General features: G+C 39.2%; 1 protein-coding gene across 1 annotated transcript in view; it reads left to right on the top strand.

The window, feature by feature from the left end:
* The window catches only part of CNTNAP4 (contactin associated protein family member 4), a 456,846-nt gene that overhangs the window by 366,802 nt on the left and 68,008 nt on the right, over positions 1–22,036 (top strand). The window contains exons 15-16 of the mRNA XM_060235480.1: positions 5,243–5,396; positions 16,018–16,145. Coding sequence (XP_060091463.1) covers positions 5,243–5,396; positions 16,018–16,145 — 282 coding nt within the window. The remainder of the gene's footprint in view (positions 1–5,242; positions 5,397–16,017; positions 16,146–22,036) is intronic.

The raw sequence follows: 22,036 nt of genomic DNA, 5'->3' as shown, positions 1-22,036 counted from the left end.
CCAGCAACACCTCCAGGCTCTCCAAGATGACCCAACAGGCGAGTTCACGACTCGAGGCGGCCTCTTGCTACACCGCGAACGCCTCTATGTGCCGCCCGGGCCCTTGCGAGCAGAAGTGCTACGCCTGACCCACGACTCGTTACCCGCCGGGCACTTTGGACAGCATAAGACCACCCACTTGCTGACAAGGGAATTCTGGTGGCCACAAGTTCGCGCTGATGTTGCCCGTTATGTCAGCTCCTGTGACGTCTGCCGACGGGCCAAAGACATCCCAGCCAAACCCTCAGGGTTGCTACAGCCCTTGCCCACATCTTCAGGACCCTGGGAGACCATCTCGATGGACTTCATCATGGAACTTCCGCGCTCCAAGGGTCAGACTTGTATCTGGGTGGTCGTCGACCTATTTACCAAGATGGCCCACTTTGTTCCGTGCCCGAAACTTCCCACAGCTCAGGAGACGGCCCAGCTTTACCTGCAACACATCTTTCGTCTGCACGGACTCCCAGCCCATCTGATCTCCGATCGGGGCCCTCAGTTCTCCTCTCGGTTCTGGCAAGCCCTCCATTCCAGCCTGGGTACTCGAGTGCACCTGTCCTCAGCCTACCACCCACAGACAGATGGCCAGACAGAGCGCACCAATGCCACGCTAGAGCAATATCTCCGCTGTTACACCTGTTACCAGCAGGATGACTGGACCACTCTATTGCCCCTAGCGGAGTTTGCATACAACAATGCGGTCCATTCATCCACCCAAATGACCCCGTTTGCTGCAACCTACGGGTACCACCCTCGGTTCTTCCTGGCAATCCTACCACCCACGAATGTCCCCGCCGTCGATGCCTACCTGCAAGAACTCCGCGCCAGCCAAGACTTGCTCCGAGAGCAGCTACAGCAGGCCAAGGAGGCATATAAACGGGCTGCGGACTGAAAGAGGCAAGAAGGCCCTCCAGTGCAGCCGGGGGATCAGGTGTGGCTCTCAACTCGCTACCTGCGCCAGCCTGGTCGGTCTCACAAGCTGGATGCACGGTTCATTGGACCCTACCCCGTCGTAGAACAAATAAACCCCGTCGCCTTCAGGCTCCAGTTGCCACCCCACCTCCGCATTCACCCTGTGTTCCATCGCTCCCTCCTTGTTCCAGCTGCACCCCCTGACCCAGCTCGGCCTCCTTCCCCACCGCCGCCACCACCGGTGTTGGTGGATGACGAGGAAGAATATGAGGTGCGCCAGATTCTGGACTCCCGGTACCATCGTGGAGGCCTCCAGTACCTTGTGGACTGGGAGGGATACGGCCCAGAAGACCGGTCCTGGGAACCTGTGGACAATCTTCATGCCCCGGACTTGGTGCAACGATTCCACAGCGACCACCCCGACCTCCCAGGCCCCTCGACGGAGGGGGGCCCTGGGGGGGGGTAGTGTCATGGGTGCTGGGGACCCTGCAGAAGAAACCGAGCCTGCAGAGCCTGAGATCTACAATTTCTTTTTTTATTTCTGACTTCACCACCTCTAGTTCTTTGACTATTTACTTTTTATTTTCTGTTATTAGCTCCTTCATCACTTTGATCAGTCTTGCCTCCATGGCATCTAGTTGTTTTTGTATTTTTGGCATTTTTCCCTCCTCAAGTAAAGCAGTCCTTGCGCGTGTCTGTTTCGGCAGCCTCTGCTTCGACATTCCACACCCCTCACTGCCAAAATAAGCTTTCATGTTGATCTCTCCAAATTAAAAATAAACCACTGGATCTTAAAGATTGGGAGATGCCCTTTTCAATGCATCCAAAATCACTGTTCTCAGGGCTTCTCAGCCCAAGGTATTAATTTTTAAAGTTTTTTAAATAGACAAAATGGCGCCCGCGGTTTTTCTAGCCCTTTTAAAATGTTCCTTTTCTCCAAAAGGCCACCAAAATTAATACCACTCATGTATTACAATATGTTTCACTCTGTAGTGATGAAATCTGCCAGCTCCAATAACTTTTAAAGTCCCATTATTATTATTTTTTAGAATTTTAAATTATTTTGACCTTCTTTTAATGGCTGCCACAATTTTTCTATGATTTTCAAGTCCTACAGAAGACCAGGAGGTCTTTAAATTCCCTTCTTCCAATGGCCTCTTCCTGCTTTTCTTGCCACAAAGTCTCATTCTCAAAGGTTGAAAGATCTCACGATACAATTTTTGCATCACTTCCTGTGCAGTCTTCCAGCTCAGCAACTCAGTGACAATGTGTTTTTTTTTTACAGAAACCGCAAGTATTCCAAACATAAGTTGTTTTTCAGCCTTTAACTTTGCTTCTAAATCTCCAAAAAGTCTCAAAATTGCCCCCTTCTCTTGTTTATAACTTTATAATGTTGTAGCTAAGTCCAAATTTCAATCTTTATCTCAAATAAAGTTGATTTAGTCCCGGAATGAAAGATAAAAATCTCCTTACCTTGCAGCCAAATTTAACCTCCTTAACACAGTCCTCTTCAAAAATTAATATTTAGAAATTTAGATAGTCCAAATAAAGCTTGAATCTTGATGAATTTGTCAATTTAATAACCACAGAGACCCTCTGTAGACGCTGGAATGCAATTCCTTGATGGGGACTCTTCAAAGTTTAAAAGGAACCCCGCTGGGACTCTTTGTCAGCCAAAGTAAATCCCCTCAAAATATTCCATGCATGTCTTGCCTTTTTCCCTCACTGAGAAAAGTAGGCAGCAGGCATTGGATTCGCCTTCTCTGCCCAGAACAAAGGCTCTGGTTCACTCCCCTTTTGAGAAGCAGCTCAATTCTCCATGATCCAACCCCAGAAGTTCTGTAATTTAGCTAGTTTTAAAAGCTTTTTATTTATTTATTTATTTTTGCACTATGTGTGGTGGAATGCCTATGTACCCAGAATACATTTTGTTTGAACTTTTGTTCTGGTGTTTGTGTCAGTGGCTTGCAGAAAGGACCAGTTGCCTTTTGGCCTTATCCAAGAGTGCTACTGAGTATATGAATACCTTAAGTATCTCCTTGCTCGCTTGGGGATTATTGATCCTACTAAGGGAACAGGGTGGAATGGAACTTGAATACTCAGTCTGGTGGCAGCTTTTGTGGTGGAAGGTAGAAGAGCACTGCCTCCTTCTTTTGAATGAACTCTAAAGCGCCCTGTTAGCAGGTTCCCAAGACTGGTCTCCTCTCAGAGAACTGGGAGGTGGGCTAGAGGGGCTTACTGGGCTCTACAGCTGTGTTGCTCTGCAGTAGAAGAGCTAGTTTTATGTCCAGTAGCACTTTAGAGACATCAAGATGCTCAGGGTAAAAACTTTCAAGATTCAAAGCTCCCTTTTGCACATGACCATCTGACAAAGGGAGCTTTTACATGGAAAATCTTGTTGGTCTATAAGGTTCTACTGTACTCAGATCTAGCTCTTAAGAAATTCTTTTGCTGTTAGCCAATTTGCATTTTCTCCAGTGCCCAGTTAGATTAATTAAAGGCAATATTGCCCCTTTTTCTTAACATAAGGAAATATCTGAAAGAGGTTGCTAAATTTGATGGCTATTTGGTCAAAGAATTAATCTATATATTTCTGGACAATGAAGAAAGAGACAACTTCCCCCTGGCACACTCTTGATTTCAAAGAGATAGAATATCCAGACTTATAATATGACATGTGAGGATTGTATTTCTTTCCTTTCATCCTCCCTAAATATTCCCTAACTAAAAAAAAAGAAGCAGAACTCTGTATACACAACTCTATGCCCATCTAGCAGAGATGGTGTGTCAATGCTGGAGCCACTGGTTTATGGCAGTTTTCTGTGAGTGTATGAGGGATATTAAAATGATCTTTTGTGAATTATGTACGCAAGTTCATTGCCTTTCATTTCCCCCAGTGTTTAATTGCAAAACCCAAAACCCAAGATGTCATCATGGATTTTACTTTTAAAAAAATGGAATTGTGGTGCTTTGTTTAGAAGGCCTGCTGAGCTGTCAATTGTATACTGTGAAAGTGTCAATATGTTGCAAGCTGACAGACTGACAGGGTAGCAGAGGGCTTGTCTAACAATGAACTGCATTAAGTACCAGCAATTGCTGTTCAGAAAAAGGAGACAAAAGTTCCAGATTCTTGGAGGAAAGGTAGTTCTGAATGTTTGAATGTTCCTAGCAAATAAAAGCAAAATCCAGCAGTGTTTTGCCAAACAGTTTAACAGTATATTGTTTTCCTCTGATGCCTTGACTTTTGTATTCTTTGCAAATTTCCCCTCTTGTCCCTTCTTCTTTAAGATGGATTATCTTCATGCTTCAGATCTTTTAGTAATTACCCTTTTCTGTATATTTTGTGCATTTACTGCTTTGCTTAGCTGGCAGCATCTTTTGCCGTAATGTACAGTCCTGTAGCATTAGGGAAATATCCAGATTTCTAATCTTAGTGTAAATGATACTGAAGAGAAAGCTAGCTGTAAGAAGTCACTTTCTGTCACTGGGTACAACAGATCTGTTATGGAGCGCAGTATTTAACATGGTTCCTCCCTCAGGACTACATATACTTTCTTGCATGGTGTTTACTGCTACAAACACAAACATTATTCCAGATGCTTAGCATATGAATAGATGTGTTTTTATTACAAGATACAGCCTTAGACTGATTTCCCACTCGCCTTACGCTGCTCTCACACTCCTCTTCTCAGTGGGGCTTCTGTCTGATTTCACGCTATCTGTTCCGGGGCTGCAACCAGCTTCGCCTTCTTTGCATGGCAAACAGAAACCTCTAAATTTATGTTTGCCATGCAAAAAGGGTGAAGCTAGTTGCAGCCCCGGGGGCAGATAGTGTGAAATTGGATGAAAGCCCCACTGAGAAGAGGAGTGTGAGAGTGGCATAAGGCGAGTGGGAAATTGGTCTTACTCTTTTCATTTTCTCCCTAGTTGAATCATGATATTCTATTGAGCTTTCTTTACATTTTTAATTACCTGAAGTATTTGGGGTGAGGACATCTCTTCTTATATATGTGCTATTTTATAAGTAGTCTGTTTAAGATAAATGATTCTAATATCATGCCTGGCTGGCTTAGGAACTACTGGTTCTCTGTTTCCAGTATTATAAGCAAAAACCTTGACAGTCATTTGTTTCATCATAATGAAATATTAAAATAAAAAACTGTTAGCATTTTATTTAAAATTTAAAATGATCCTTTTAAAAAGTTGTTTATAATATGTTGTCTTGAGATGAAGAGAAACAGGTGGAACATGAAATTGCAAAGATCATCAGTGTTCTCTAATGTCTTTCTAAAAGGGATTCCATTCAGCTGGTGGATTGGAAAAATCAATGAGACACAGACATACTGGGGAGGTTCCATGCCAGATGTTCAAAAATGTGCTTGTGGGATACAAGGAAGCTGCATTGATTCTCAGCATGACTGCAACTGTGATGCTGACAGAAATGAATGGTGACTTTTTCATTATTGCCTTTGTACGTAAAGCATTACATGTTAATGTTAAAATATGTTACCATGATTTCTGACTGATACTGAATTGAGGTGAGTCTGACTGTTACTGACACCTGGATTGAGGTGGGTCAGCACTGCTGTTGTTACTCGATCTAACAGCAATATTTGGCACAGTCAGTTATGATTTTATGACCCACCACCTCACTGACATTAGTATATGAGGGACTGCTTTGCAATGACTCATCTCTGTTGCAGACAAAGGGTGGCACTGGAGGAGAGGGTTTCACCAGAGGTTCTGGCCAGGGCACTGGAGTTCATGGATGACTGACAGAAGAAGAGCCAATTGAAATTAAATGCATCTAAGATGGAGGTCCTGTGCCTGAGCTGCAGGGTGTGTGTGTGTGTGAAATCAGGGATCCAGCTCCCCACCCTTGATGGGATGTTGCTAACACCAGCAATGAAGGTGAGAAGTCTGGGTGCCTCACTTTCAATAGAGACCCAGGTCATGAATGGTGCCAGATCAGCTTTTTATCATCTTCGGCTGGTCAGGCAACTGGTTCCCTGTCTCTTCCCTCATGACTTAGCCACAATGTTCTATGCCAGGGTGGCCAACGGTAGCTCTCCAGATTTTTTTTCTACAACTCCCATCAGCCCCAGCCAGCATGGCCAATTATAGGCAAAAAAACATCTGGAGAGTTACCGTTGGCCACCCCTGTTCTATGCAATGGTCACCTCTAGGCTGGATTACTGTAACTCACTCTACACAGGGCTGCCTTTGAGACTGACCTGAAAACTTCAGCTGATTCAAAATGTAGCTGTGCATATTCTTACTGGAATGTCTGTATGAGCACATATACAACCAGTGCTCTGCCAGCTGCATTGGCTTCCAGTTGTGTACCAAAGATCAAGTTCAAGGTTATGATACTAACATTAAAGCCCTGTGTGATCTGGAACCAACATACCTGCAGGCCTGTCTCCCATTATGTCTCCCAAAGAGCCTTGCATTCTTCAGACAAACATCTGCTGGTGATCGCTGGCCCAAGCTCTGGTTCTGGCCTGGTGAAACAGTCTCTCAAGTAATAGCAGGCTTCTGCGGAACTTATTACAATTTTTCAGGGCCTGCAAAATGGAGATGTAGCAGCAGGCCTTTGGTTCAGGTGACGGATACCAAATTATACTGGGGGCCCTGCTTCACCCACCTGTTCCATCTATCAGTGCTACTGAAGGTATCACCTTTATGCTGTGACTGGTGAGAGGTGTGCCACTTGTTAAAAAATAAGAATTATCTAAGCACACATACAAAGGGGATTTTTTTTAGAGTACTTTAACCACATTGAAGCCAGCTTGTAGTTTATGTTATGGTTATATGAACTGTATTTTACTGTAATATGTTTTAATTTTAAAACTGTTATATTTATATATTTATAAGTGTAATCCTGTTTGCAGGGGCGGGCAGGATAAAAATTTAATGAATTAATTCATTAAATAAATGGTTATCCGAATATCACAAAAATTATATTTTCTTTTTCTTCTTGCAAAATGTCACCACCTTTAAGGTAAATTATTTAAAATTAAGCTTCTCAATCCTTATTTTAATCCCTATTTAAATAGTCATTTTAAGAGTTGAACATTCTATAGCAAGATGCTTTATTTTGCTTGTATGAATCTGGAAGTTTATGAACACATCTTTGAAATATTTGTCCTCAATATATTGTTTGTTAAAGGATACATTTGTTGTCAAGTCATCATTTAGTTTCATATTGTTCTCTGTAGCAGTGGAAAATCTTGAATAGTTATGTCAGAAAAGGTTTGATTAGGCACACAAATATGCATTGGAACTCTAATAGTACCAATAATAGGAATATCTCTGTACTATACATATGTTCTAAAGCAAAACAATCTTCATCCAAAAGACTGGAATGAAGAAAGCATTGTCAACATCCAGCACTTGTGATGAGTTTCTGGCAGTTGGGTAAGGAACATGACGCAGAGAGAAATTTGTATTCACATCCTTTTTCATCAGTACCATTAGCTTTAAAATAGACATCAAATTGTGAGGAGAGGAGGAGAAAAGGATGGGAAAACATAAACACAGCATTCTGTTGAAATTGGACACAGCTTTGTATTACATAGAGCTTCACAGGGAACTGTGAGCAGAAACATTCAGTGTGCTGACAGTGCCAATGGTAAGTTTTGCAGATGGATGATCCAGAGAAAAGGATAGATCAAAATAGAAAGTAGCATGAGCAATTCACACTCAAGGTCAAACTAGACAAGATGAGTGTCCCCAAGGTCATACTGGGGATGCACTACCATTTTAAAGACAGAGCTCCCAAATAATGCCCCCAAGTGCTGTTCCAGTTTGAAAAGTTTTATTTGCCCCCCCAGTCGGAATGAAGAGGCTGACACAGTATGTTGGGTATAAAAACTAGACTGCTTTATTGAAACAAACTTATCAAACCTATAACTGGCAGGGATAAGGCCTGGAAGGACAAGCCCTGGGGTCACCCCCTGACCCCGCCTTGTCCTAGGAGGGCTAGCCACCCTGTCCCCAGCACAAGCCCCCCGTATTCGGGCTGTTGCTGAGCAGCCAGGCCCCAAGCCATTCTCCACCTGGGCTAGCATCAATCCCCCATGGAAAGATCCGCCCAGGTGAGGCTTATCCGTGATCTGCATTCCCCACACTGAGCCGTACAGCCCATCTGCGGTTCATACAGACCACCCGCACATCTGGTGCTAAGCCATAGGTGCTCCCCTGAAAACACTGTGGCCAATACATCCTCCAGCCTGCGACCGAACAAAACTCATACTAAAAACCCTAACACTGCAAGGCATTACAAGGTAGGCAAAAAACAACTCCACATGGGCCAATTCTGTGAAGATGAAAAAATTCCTACCTGGCCCCTAATAAGGCGACCGGTGAAAACCTGTACTGCCAAAAGGGGAGGGGAGGGCGGGCGGGCAGAGAGCCAGAAACAAATTGCGTACTTCTGGGCGGGGTCGGTGCTTATATAGCCTCGACGCCGCACCCAGAAGAAGCACCCCGATGCACCAGGGCTGTCAATCATCCGCTCCCTCCTTCCGAGCAGGCAAAGACGGCCCCCAGCCTAAACGCCGGCGATGCCGGCTTGGCTGGGAAGTGGCTGGACCTTGTTTTCAGATAAAAAGAAAGGGAATGGAAAGTGGAAATAGAAAAGTAATAATACAACTGACAATACGATTATAATCCTTTCTGCATTACAGTGAATCGTTAAAATAAAATGTTTTTAACATATTGTTACATACTTCACATCCTATCACTATAATTAGCATAAAATCTTATAACAATTGTAATTCTTCACTTAAACTGTCTATTTTCAATTCTACTTCTATTGTATATATTTCATATATGTAATATACATAGTAAAAGATAAAAGTGAAAGTTCACACCAGTAAATCTTAAGTAAATCTTAGGTCTTAAATATCTAACCACACCTATAGTTTCTCCCAATATTTTCTTGCTTCTTCCTTAGATTTCCCAGCAAGCAACTGGGATAAGTAGTCCATCTCCGCCATTTCCAATATTTTCCCCACCAAGTCCAATCTTGTAGGGATTTCCTGGAGCTTCCACTTCTGTGCGAGTAAAATTCTAGCTGCTGTATTAATATTTGCCATTAAATGTCTTGTCTCTTTCCTGTAATCACTAGGATATATGTTCAATAAAAATAGTTCTGGTTTAAACTGAATCTGTGTCTTCAGAATTTTCTGTAATACTTCATGCACCATCTTCCAATTGTCTTTCACCAGCTCGCAGGTCCAACACATATGATAAAATGACTCAACATGTCTTGTTCACTTCCAGCACTTATTAGACATATTAGAATACATTTTAGAGAGTTTCTGAGGAGTTACATACCATCTATAAAACATATATAAGTTTTCCTTAAAACCTATTGACTTAGTAAGTTTAATATTAGATTTCCATAGCATCTCCCATTCATCTAACATAATATTACTACCTACATTCGTAGCCCATTGAACCATAGAATCATTTACGATCTCATCTTGCATCTTCATCTGTAATAGCTATGAATATAATTTCGAGATCAGTTTCTCCTGAGGGCCCAATTTTTTTTTTATTAAATGGGTATTGTTCCGTGTTGAAACCTATTATCTTGTCTTTGGCATATCTGGACTCTATTTGTGTTCTCAACCACAAACTCATTTTAATATCCATGTCCTCTAGTTCTTCCTTTGACTTCAAATGGTTATCTTGTTTCAACAGTTCTTCATATTTATAATTCTGGTTTGGTTTTATAAGATTTGGCGGTGTAAACATTTCAGCTGGCAACACCCATCTTGGAATTTTCTTGATAAATTCTTGGTTTTAACCATGTCCATGTATGATACAAGGATTTCTGGAACCAGTGGTTTTTAAAGTAAGAATGTCCTTCTAGTCTTTGATATCATAGGTATGCATGCCAAAGTAAGTTCATGTCCCTCTAACAATAGCTGTCTCCTATCCTTTAATAGTACCCAGTCTCTCACCCAAGACAGTACAAAGGCTCTATAATACAATTGCCAATCTGGAAGACCCAGGCCTCTCTTATTTTGGAGTCTTGTAATGCTTTTAATTCATGGGGTTTTTTTCCTGCCAAATGTACGCAGAGACGATTTTATTCAACTCTTGAAAAAAAAAACATTGGTTAAGAGCACCAGGATTGCTTGGAGTAAAAAATAGCAATCTTAGCAAGATATTTATGTTTATCAAGGCTATTCTTTCCATTAGTGATATGTTCAAATTGTGCCATTTTTCCAAATCCTTTTTAATCTCTTTAAGCAATTTATCATCATTATCCATTTTTAGATTGCCACATTTATTTGAAATGCAAATGCCCAGATATTTCACTTTCATCTCATATAGGAATCCTGATTTTTGTTGAAGAAGATTTGTTCAGTTGTCATATTCTTAGCCAAAAAATTCATTTTGCCATAGTTTATCTTCAATTCTGCCCAATGGTTAAATTGATTAATCTTGTTTGTTAAAAAGTTAATTGAATCCAGTGGTTGCTCTAATACAAAAACCAAATCATCTGCAAACACCGTCAAGTTGTATTGTTCACCCTTGATCATTGCCCCCTTGATATTTGAATCTTCTCTTATTTGATTGTTCAGTATCTCTAAACATAAAATAAAAAGAAGTGGTGATAATGGACACTCTTGCCTTGTACCTTTTTGTATAGTAACCGCTTCTGATAGTTCGCCATTCACCATCACCTTTGCAAGAGAATATCAATTGTATCATTTGTATCTGAAAATTCTACCCACATTCCATGCCCTTCAGTTGTTGTAACATGAATTGCCAACGAACATTATCAATTTAACGCCAAACAATTTAACGCCAATTGTTTCCCTGGATGATTCTCATAATATTCTATTGTATTACATATTGTTCTAACATTGTCTTTTAAGTATCTCCTAGGAAGGAATCCTGCCTGATCCTGATGTATAGTGGCCGACAGAACTTTCTTCAAATGTTGTGCCAATATTGAGGCAAAGATTTTATAGCCCGCATTCAAGAGGGAGATTGGCCTAAAAAATTTTATGTCTTTCAAATCTGCACCCTCTTTTGGAATTAAAGCTATTGTAGCTTCTTTCCATGAGTTTGGTATTTCAACTTCTTTTTGAATCATTTCCATAAGATATTTAAAAGATGTCAGTAAACAATCCTCAAAGGCTTTATAAAATTCTGCTGGGAGACTGTCTGGACCAGGTGATTTATCATTTTTTTTTTGAATGTTATTGCCTCCCTCACTTCTCTTATCATTATTGGTTCATTCAGCATTTTTTTGTTGTTCATCTTTAAATATATTAAGATTAATCTGTTTGAGATATTCTTCTAATTCTTCCTTTTGAACTTATTTGGTATCATATAGCTTTTTATATAATTGTTCCACAATTTGATGTATCTCTTGTCTTTGAAATTTCCTTTGATTATTTTCACCCCTCAGTAGCGTTATTCTTTTGACACTCTCTTTTCTCAATCTATATTGCAGCCATCTTCCTGGTTTGTTGGCATGTTCAAAATAGTTTTGTCTGGCAAATCTTAATTTTTTCTCCACTTCTTCTACAAGTAATAGATTAAGTTGATGTATTTTTTTAATTTTATTTTGAAACTCTTGTTTTGTAGGGTGTATTTTTAAGTTCTGTCCCGCTTTTTCTGCTTGTGTCATTAGTTTTTGGAAGGTTTCCGCTCTTTCTTTCTTTATCTTGGCATTAAATCTGATTGCCAGCCCCCTAAAATATTCTTTGATTGCGTTCCATGCCACTTGAATCTTCACATCTTGAGTTATATTCTGGTGTTTGTTTTTTTTTTTTTAAAAAAATCCAGTTCTATCTTTGCTTCTTGGAGGAAGTTTTTATCTTTAAAGATTTGAGTATTTAGCTTCCAACTTCTTCTCACTTGAGCTCCCTTAATTTTTATAGTTACTGGATTATGATCTGATATCACCCTTGGCTGAATTTCAGTCTCAACTAGATTTTTCATCAAACCAGTAGAGAGCCAGCACATATCAATTCTTGACCATGACTGATGGCTAAAAGAGTAATACGTAAAGTTTCTTGATTTTGGATATCTTGTTCTCCACGCATCTGCTAAGTTCAATTCCTCTGCTAATTTAAAAAAAAAACTTGTTGGTAGTTGCAAGCCTTTAGTTTTAGTGTACTTGTGTGATTTTTTTTCTAGCTGTCTATCAAAAACTGCATTAGAATCTCCTATTAGTCAATATCCTGGACACTCTTTAAGTTGGCTAGTTTGAGATGTAAATCACTGAAGAATTTTTCTTGATAGTCATTCAGTGCATAGATATTTGCTAGTAATTTTTTTTTTACTTTCCACAGTAATTTCCACTAAAAAATTCTTCCAGCTTCTGAAGCCAACCATCGTTGTGGATTAAATTTGTCCTTTATATAAATTGCCAAACCCCTTTTCTTTCTGTTTGGGTCTGTTGCTACAAATAGATTACCCAGTTTTTTTTTATTTTTCAAAAGATGTTGATCCTTTGTCACAATATGTGTTTCTTGTAAACAAATTATGTTGGTTTCCAATTTTGTTAAGTACTTGAAAGTCTTTCTCCTTTTTATAGGAGAGCTAAGTCCATTTACATTGATAGAAGAAGCTATTGATGCCATTATGGATTTTTCTTTTCACTATCTTTTAAAATCTTTTTTGGTCTGCAGTTCTGCTGGATATTTTTTGCTCCACTTGAATCCTCTTCATCTGAGATTTCCTCTTCTTCATCTTTCTCTCTCCTCTCCTTTTTCCTCTCAAATTTCTCCAGGCAGTTTTCAACTTTGAAGATAGAATTAATCTGGTATCTTTTTTTCTTCATATGTAAAAAGTAGACCTTCTGGCATTAACTACGTATATGGTATTTCTTTCTCTTAAAAAATTAGTCAGAGCTTGATATTCTCTTCTTTTCTGTCTGACTGGCCACAGCACCTCTTTCAGGATATTCACCTTATTTCCTGCTATCACCATCTGCTTATCTCTTGTTTGCCTCAGAATATTGTTTCTAGCCTTCTTCTTTGAAAGATTCAAATGTATTTCGCTAGGCAGTTCATTCCTCCTGGTAAAGCTTGATTGTACATGTTTAACTTGATCAATCTCTTCATCCATTTTCTCTGGTGTCACTTGTAAGATTTCTGCAAGAGCTTCACTTAATATTTTCTGAAAATCCTCAGATTTTTCTTCTGGAACATTTTGAAACCTCAGCATGTAGGCTGCTCTGTCCATTTCCAGTTGAAGAAATCTACTTTCATATGTTTTCTGGTCTTTTTCCATCTGCTCCACTTTTGGGGTATTATCCATTACTTGTGCATCTAAGACCTTCAGTGCTTTGTTGATCTCTGCTGTTTGTTTTCTATTCTCTTGGAGTTCTTCTCGGATTTCTGTTATATGCACTCTTATATTGTCTACCTTGCCAGTCAGTTGTGCTATAGCTGTCAGGAGAGCATTTTGCATTTCTTTCATATCTCCCTGCATAACTGCAGCAGTAAACTTCCCTGGGCCGTGTGTAAGTCTAGGCGATGGGGTTGTAGCTCTACCTTCTCAATTCTCTTTTTTTCTTTGAGCCTCCTTGAACCCTGATGCCATCTCTGTTAGTAATTATTCTGTTATTAATTCCCTCTAATAAATTGTCAATCTTACCTAAAAAAAAAAATTAAATGCTTACTATTCAGCAACCTGTTTTGGAACACAATGTTCCACTTTTTAGCAACAAACCCAGCATCTGAAAAGGTTTGTGTCAGCCTTTTCAAAAGTGCTTTCCAGCAGCTCAGACAAAATGTTCTGAACACAACGTTCCCTCTAAGCTGAGTTAGCGTGACTTAGCTCACAGTATTTTAGCCTCTGACTCACACAGCTCACAGATCTTTCAAAAATAAGTCTAGCTCACTGCCTAGTGGTGCATAATGCTAAAAGAGATGATGATTGAATTTATATCCGAAGAGTCTCAGAGCAGCTCACAATCTCCTTTACCTTCTTCCCCCACAACAGACACCCTGTGAGGTGGGTGGAGCTGGAGAGGGCTCTCACAGCAGCTGCCCTTTCAAGGACATCTTCTGCCAGAGCTATGGCTGACCCAAGGCCATGCTAGCAGGTGCAAGTGGAGGAGTGGGGAATCAAACCCAGTTTTCCCAGATAAGAGTCTGCACATTTAACCACTACACCAAACTGGGTCTCCTGGCTGTCAGACATCTTAGGATCTCCTGGCTATACTATACACAACACCATATTATTGTTGTTGTTATCATTTATTAGTGACAGACAATACTCCCTCTAAGCTGTTGAATCTTGTGCTTTGTGAGCTACTGATATTGAAGTTGTGATTTACTGCATAAATTAGTTTACTATGGGGCCACTTTTCCTGAGCTAACTCAGCTTAGAGGGAACATTGATACACTATGTGTGTGTTAAGTGCCATCAAGTCACATGATTTATGGCAACCCTATAAATTAATGACTTCCAAAACAGCCTGTCATTAAAAGCCTTGCTCAGGTCTTGCAGACTGAGGGCCATGGTTTCTTTTATTGAGTAAATCCATCTCATGTTGGGTCTTCCTCTTTTCCTTCAACTTTTTCTAGCATTGTTGTCTCTTCCAATGACTCGTGTTCTCATTATGTGACCAAGTACAATAGACTCCATTTAATCATTTTAACTTCTTGGGAGAATTCAGGATTGATTTGAACTAGAACCAGCTTATTTGTTGTTTTGGCAGTCCAAAATTCTCCTCCACCACCACATTTCAAATAAATCAACTTTCTTCCTGTTAGCTTTCTTCATTGCCCAGTTTTCACACTTATACATAGGAATGGGGAATACTATGTCATGAATTATCTTGATCTTGGTCACCAATGACACATCCTTAAACTTAAGGATCTTTTCCCCTCATGGCTGTCCTTTCCAGTTTCAGTCTCCTTTTGAACACTATGTCCTGCTACAATATAGGCACTGGCTGATCCTCTCCATTTGAGAGATGTAATGCACTTCATGCCATCCAATTCTCAAACTGGAGACCTCTCTTAAATTTTAGGGTGTGCTATTTTATCCAATATCAATCTTATTACTAAGGCTAAAGCTAAACAAAATAAAATTATCTTGAAATTACATATTTATAAATATGGTATTGTAAAGGAAAGTCTACTAAGTCTTTATCAACTGAATGATTGCACACATAAATCAGACCTGACCAAGCACTTGAAGGGGCATTCATCATGCTGTGATTTCCTGTAATGTTGCTTTCTCACACTGTCAAGCATCACATTTTGCTCCCCCCCATGCAAAAAAACCCAAACCCAATATCTAGAACAACACTGGACAAATGCTATTTTTTTTCTGATTAGGCAAACATACAAGTCCCAATATTCAATGTTATTCCAATGGTGAAAATACTGGTTAGCTATGGACCCCCCCACTGCTCATGCTATGGTCCTAATACAAATGAGATACTGACATACCTGGTAACCCATGCCGCTCTAATCTGTGGTGTCTTGTGAGCAAAAATTCTGCTTCATGAGCCACTGGCATTAAAGTTGTGAGCAAGTGATTTGGCTACTGCATAAATTAGGTTGCTCTGGGGCAACCTTAGCTGAGACAAAAATGTGTGAGCTGGAGGTTAAAAAGCTGAGCTAGCTCATACTAACTCAGCTTAGAGGGGACACTGCTGGTAACTGAAGTAAAAAATAACAATGGGAGATGTGAACATGGAACTGAGGACATGAAACTCTCAATTATAAATCAAACCTTCTTCCTAGTCATGGACAGCTTTCTCAGCAAGTCATAATTTCTAATGGACAAATACTCTAACCCATTTTAAGAAGATCATTAGTTTTCTAATACTGTATAAAATTTCATACTTAGCTAAACTGAGTGCAATTTGAAACCTAGCTGCTGCAGTTTTATTTTAACACATAATGTATTTTCATGCTGGTAAGAAACAGGTTTTCAGTACTGTAAATGTGATGCCACTTGCATAAATATTTGTGTGTACTACTCTTTAGAATGCACCTGTTCTTGTTTCTGCTGAAGAAAAGTGTAGCATATAAAGCATTATTTGAAAATTTCTTTGTTTGCACATTTTAGGACTAATGACACAGGACTACTTTCATATAAAGACCACCTTCCAGTAACAGAACTTGTCATCACAGATACTCACCGACCAAATTCTGAAGCAGAGTACAAACTTGGACCTTTGCTTTGCAGGGGTGACAGTAAGCAATTCAGTTTTATCAATTGTGTCATCTGCCATAAACTGTTCATGGAAATATGGTTAATATGGAACCTTCAGGGCTTAATTTGAGCCAGAGTTTTTCAGGTCAAAGGATTTTTTTTAAAAAAAAAATCAATTACACTAAAAGTGCTTTTTTTGCATTTGTTTCATCTGTGGTGTGAATAGCACAAGAAAACATATTTGCTGTATTTATCATTTAATTAAAATATTTCTATCCCATCTTTCCTCTTTAAAAAAATAAGGACAGTAGCATACAAAATGTGCCAAAATCATATCAGAAATTAAAACTTACAAAATAACATTTAAAAATCAAGAAAACACCTACATATGATACATCATAGTCTTACCAAAAGCAAACTGCCCCCTATTCCACAATTACAACATAGGTTTTGTTTTTAAAACTCTTGGAAGTAGTGCTATTTTATGGTGCATGGTAAAAATCAGTACAGAGAGTTGTTTACCTTACCTCTTTTAGTAACTTATTGCAGAACCTTGAGCAATTGCCATAAAAGTCCATAATTAATTTGCAAAAGGGATGATTCTTTGAACAAATTAAGAGTGGTTGGGAAGCAAAGTTGGTAGAAGGGTTTATACCAGGAGAATTAATCATTTAGACATGTGAGCCTCAGGTTATAAAAGTCGTAATGGTAAGAATCAGCATCTTAAAATTAATCTAACCAGGGCTTTTTTTGTAGAAAAAGCCCAGCAGGGATTCATTTGCATATTAGGCCACACCCCCTGACACCAAGCCAACCGGAACTGCCACCCAGCCAGCCAGAACTGCATTCCTGTGCGTTCCTGCTAAAAAAAAAAGCCCTGAATGTAACTACCAACAAGCAACCAATACAACTGTATTAAGATTAGTGTTACATGATGGGCAATTTGTTGACATGGCCCCATATTAAATTCAGAGATTTGAACTATGAACAAACAAAACAGATATTTCTACAAAATGGAGAAAGACTTGCAGAAAACTCTGAAATAGAAAACAAAGCAGAACAAAATAGTAGCAGCACCTGTAACTTTAAGAAATGAATACCCTCTCAGTTGCTAGGCAATCACTTCAAACCTTAATATCTGTTAGTCCCTGCTTGTTTTATACTAATTGAGGTTTCCAAGTTATTTTCAAGGGTAGCCAGAGTGCTTTAAGTTAGAGTAACCAAGTGACAATAGCATGGATCATTGAGGCCACAGCACCTTAATTTAGAAGGCAATTTAAAATACCCACTTCATTTTTTTTTGTCCTGAGTGAAGATATGCATTTTTTTTTTAGGTTTGAACTGAACAAAATTTGCATCTGGCATTTTAAAAATATTATTCTCTCTTTATTGATAGCAGGCTGGAGGTGTGAAGTCAATTCAATTGCTTTCCAGCCTCACCTCAGCCACCCTTTTAGAAATGCTGCAACTGATAAGATGGTCCAGCTCTTCCCATCTCCAGCAAGACAGGTGAAAGCTAGCAAGGAACAGAGATTTGATATGATTAAGTGCTATAAAGACTTTAGGGGGAAAACTTTCTTGGAGATTTCAGGAAAAGCTTCTTTGACCTGACCTGCTGAGCAGGATGAGAGAGATGATAAAACTTCTGGGAGCAAAGAGGAGCCCTTTTCTTGGTATGGATTCAGCTGAGTAGACAGAACTCTTAACTAAGGTCTGTAGAAGGCAGCCCTTGCCATGTGCTTGTTTGCATACCTGAAAGAGGCGGCTGGACTCCTGATCCTATTTTTTTTTCTCCTGACCCTAATTTAACTGCAAATCAGAATTTTTTTCTTCTGTCAGCAGCTTTACATTATACTAAAAAGAATATATCCTCATATAACCCATATTTGTTATTTTTTTACATACATAAATCCTTATTATAATTATTTAAGCCGAGTGAAAGCATATGTATTGACGGTTCCATTAAATGATTTGGAAATGAAATCTCTTAACTGCAATAAACAGCTTCTGTATGTTTATATAACAAAATAGCTATTTAGTGAAAACAGAAAAGCTAAATAGTTCTATATATAATGTTTTAATTTTACATTTTATTAAAACATATGCTATTATTGTCAAATCTAGACCTTACCCCAGGGCCCAAATGATCAACTGTAACTGTATCTGTTGAGGCATAAACTACTGTTGCTGAATTTTTTTGGGATCTTTTAACATGGAAATATGAAGTAACCCACCCTGAGCCTACTCCTAGGAAGGACAGGATATAAATTCAATTAAATAAATAAATAAATATTGAAACAAGGCCTAATTTGTTCTACCAGACATTGGTAAGGCAATATGGAGCAGAAGAAACTCTTGGCCAGTTTGACAGGAATCCCAAATATTTCTGCTGAGCCTGAAATGACCATCTGATCCCGTTTTCAAGATGGAAGGGTGAGAAAAAAGCTAAGAAAATGTTTTTCTGTGAAAGGTGGAATGGTTCTAAATAGACTTTTGCCATAGGGAAGGGCCTATGAGGTATCTTGTAGCCATTCTGCTCCCAACAATGCCTTGGTGTTTACCTTTTAATTGAGGAACAAAATGTCCTTCACAGAATATGGGCTGGGATTGCATTTAGCTTAAAAATTAAAAATAAATTAAGATAAAACTTTCATAGCACCTACAATTTTTTTAAGTTGAATAGTCTGTTTCAAACATGAAGCTTCTAATTACTAAAACCTGGAATTCTTTCTTGCTTTCACTGAATTCTGGTCACTTGTGTATGTTGTGTGCATTCTTACAAGTGTCTTCTATATGCCTTCCCCACCCCCCACCCCCAAACCAGCCTTGAGAATGTGAAAAATATATTTCTGCATTATACCTGTTTTTCTGTTCTTGATTACTACTAAGGATGAAGCAGTATGGGAAAAAGTACAGAATATTAAAATAGCCAGTCTTTGTACACATTTGACATCTTACTTGTCAATGTATGTATTTATGCATGCATAAAGTGCTACCAAGTTGCAGCTGATTTCTGGTGATCCTAACAAGAGACTTCCAAGGCACATGGGAAGCACAGGTGGCTTGTCATTGCCTTTCTCTACAGAGTCTTTCTTGGCAGTCTCCCTTCAAAGTACTACCAACCTTGCTTAGCTTCTAAGAACTGATAAGTTTAGGCTATACCATACTGTTTTCCTTCCTTCTACAATACATTTTATGAAGGAGGGGGGAACCTCTGGCAAGCTTATTCTGCCCTTTCCCCCTTGCTTTTATTCAAATTGCTGCTGCCTAATTTCATGTGAGTGCCCCACCTTGCCATCCTGAACTGATTAGTGGGGGAAATTTCAGAAGAGAAGATCAAAACTAGGGCTGTGATGTCAGCTTTGGAGGAAGCCAAAAGCACAATTAAAATTCTTCAGACAAATTTAAATAAACTCTGATAATTTTGCAGCATTGAAATATCCAATAATTGCAATAGTTAGTGTTCTTGGATTATAGCCTGTAACGCATGTGGATTCAAGTGAGAACTGAGTTGGGTTTTCCTGCCTGGCTCATTGGAGCCTGATGGCCAGAGCTTGGGGACTTGGGAACAATGGGCAGCAGGATCCTAAACCAATCATGGCCCCCCTACTGGTTTGAATAGACCAATCAAACATTTGCGCAGTAACACAGGTGTGTATATAGTTGGTCCCATTGGCCCAGTTCAGCAGTCTTATGCTTAGCCTTGAGTATGCTGAATCAATAAAGAGCTGATGTTGCATTACCACCTTGCCTCATCATTGTATGGAACCCACTATATTATATAGCCAAATCATATTGAACTCAAAAACAAAACCTTCCCTTTTTTTAGGATTCTATGGGTGCTGCTGTAGGTAGTTTACATCATCCTCATCAGAAGTAAATAATGTTCAGTTTACATATAGGAAAATGGACAAAGTGTGGAACAGAAGAATTTATTTACTATTATAGATGACAACTGTATGATCTCGGGAAACAGAACTTAGAAATTATGATCTTTTCATGATCTTTAACAGCATAACATTATGTATGATTTCACTCTTTTGGCTAAATGATCTGCCAGTAATAGTTTGCCTGTTGATCTGCAATCTAAAGACTGCAGCTTTTTTTCCAAAATAAGCTGTGCTGTTCCGTTTATTCACTGTCACCATCATTTTTATCCCCTTTGGAGTTGCACATGTAGAAAGTTTATGATTAATTACACGATGGTATTTATAATAACACTTTTGCAAATGAGAAACAAACAAATTTGTGTTGTGATTCAAACAATAGAGTACCATAATGCCTTTTTACAGATATGAGGTTGTAATGAAACACTTCTTTGTAAAGGATTGGACACCATTCAGAAACACTAATTTCTCTGACTCATGTTTCCTTTGTATCTTTTTCTGTTTCCATTTTATATCCAAATTGTCAAGAAAAAAATATGAGTTAATTAATGTTCTTTTTCTACTGAGCCTTTGAAAAAATGAAAGCAAATGGTTTTGTTGCATATAAATGGCAAATTATTTCTTATTGGTTTAGACATGGGTGTAATGCTATTTATAGTAAATTGGACTTCCTTGCTTGCATTCTTTTTCATAAGAAAGTAAAATCTAACTGTCTTATTTATTTATTTTATTTATTTATTTGGGATTTATATCCCGCCCTTCCCACAAGTGGCTCAGGGCGGCTTCCAGTGATAGATCCAACAAAATTACAGTATTTAAACATATAAAGGGATCAGCATTTAAAACAGATAAAACCATGGTTATCAATAAATATTAATAAATATTTCAACTATATATAAAAGAAGTCCGGCAAGTTACATTAAAATTCTCAAGCTAGGTATAGGCTAGCCGGAAGAGGGTCGTCTTACAGGCCCTGCGGAACTGTACAAGGTCCCGCAGGGCCCTCACCTCTTCCGGCAGCTGATTCCACCATGTAGGGGCCATAACAGAGAAAGCCCTTTCTCTGGTGGATTTCAAACGGGCTTCCTTCGGCCCAGGGATAGTAAGGAGATTTTGTTTTCCCGACCTCAGTACTCTCTGGGGAACGTGCGGGGAAAGACGGTCCTTCAGGTAGACAGGTCCCAAGCAATATAGGGCTTTAAAGGTGATAACCAGCACCTTGTACCGGACTCTTAAATAATATTTTTCATACAAACAACAGACAAAAATGTTGGCCCTCTATGGAAGTTTGGGAGCACATTTTATTATAAATATAGGTTCTTAAAATGAAAGTTGAACCAGTGATTTCCTTTTGCTAAGTGAACAACTGGATAATAATTCATCCTATTAGAGGAAAATTCTTATTTCTCACGATAAAAGTACCACTGAATCCATCTAATCTATGAAACAGTATAAAGGGATCCAATTTCGTTGGAATAATCTACACTGTAATCTCAGAATTATCCTACACTACTTCAATTCACCCCTAGTTGTCATATATCCTTTCTGGGTAGACAGATTTATCCTATGGTCTTATGATCCCAGCAGCCACAGAGCTATCACCAGTGTGATCCAGTTGCAATGCTATACATTCCACAGTTAAAAATTCAACAGCAGCTATAGGAAGAAACACACCCCATTTGACCCATTGAAAGCCTTTAAAGTTGGTTTGACCAGACAGCATAGTGAGACATAAGAATTAAAAATGGTCACCATAGACAGCAGTTCAACTATCTTACCTCTTTCTACTCTCTTAAAAATTATTGCCTGCTTCCAGCCTGAGACATTTTTAAAATATGTGACTGATACAAAATGGAGAGGTTTACATACACTCTATTGATCAGGACTCTTACGTAGGGATATTGAGTAAACCAAGGCTGATTTCACACTCACCCTGGTCTGGGGCAGGCTTCTGTTTCTGCACAGAGCAAGCTGGCGATTTTGCACCAGTTGCTCCACGCTGCCATTTTGCATGGGGCAAACCCGCAATTTGCCATGCCGCAGTG

The sequence above is a fragment of the Heteronotia binoei genome, chromosome 4 (assembly GCF_032191835.1).
Source record: "Heteronotia binoei isolate CCM8104 ecotype False Entrance Well chromosome 4, APGP_CSIRO_Hbin_v1, whole genome shotgun sequence".
NCBI classification, from domain to species: domain Eukaryota; kingdom Metazoa; phylum Chordata; class Lepidosauria; order Squamata; family Gekkonidae; genus Heteronotia; species Heteronotia binoei.
The sequence above is the reverse complement of the archived record's forward strand: the minus strand, read 5'-3'. Positions and strand labels throughout refer to the sequence as shown.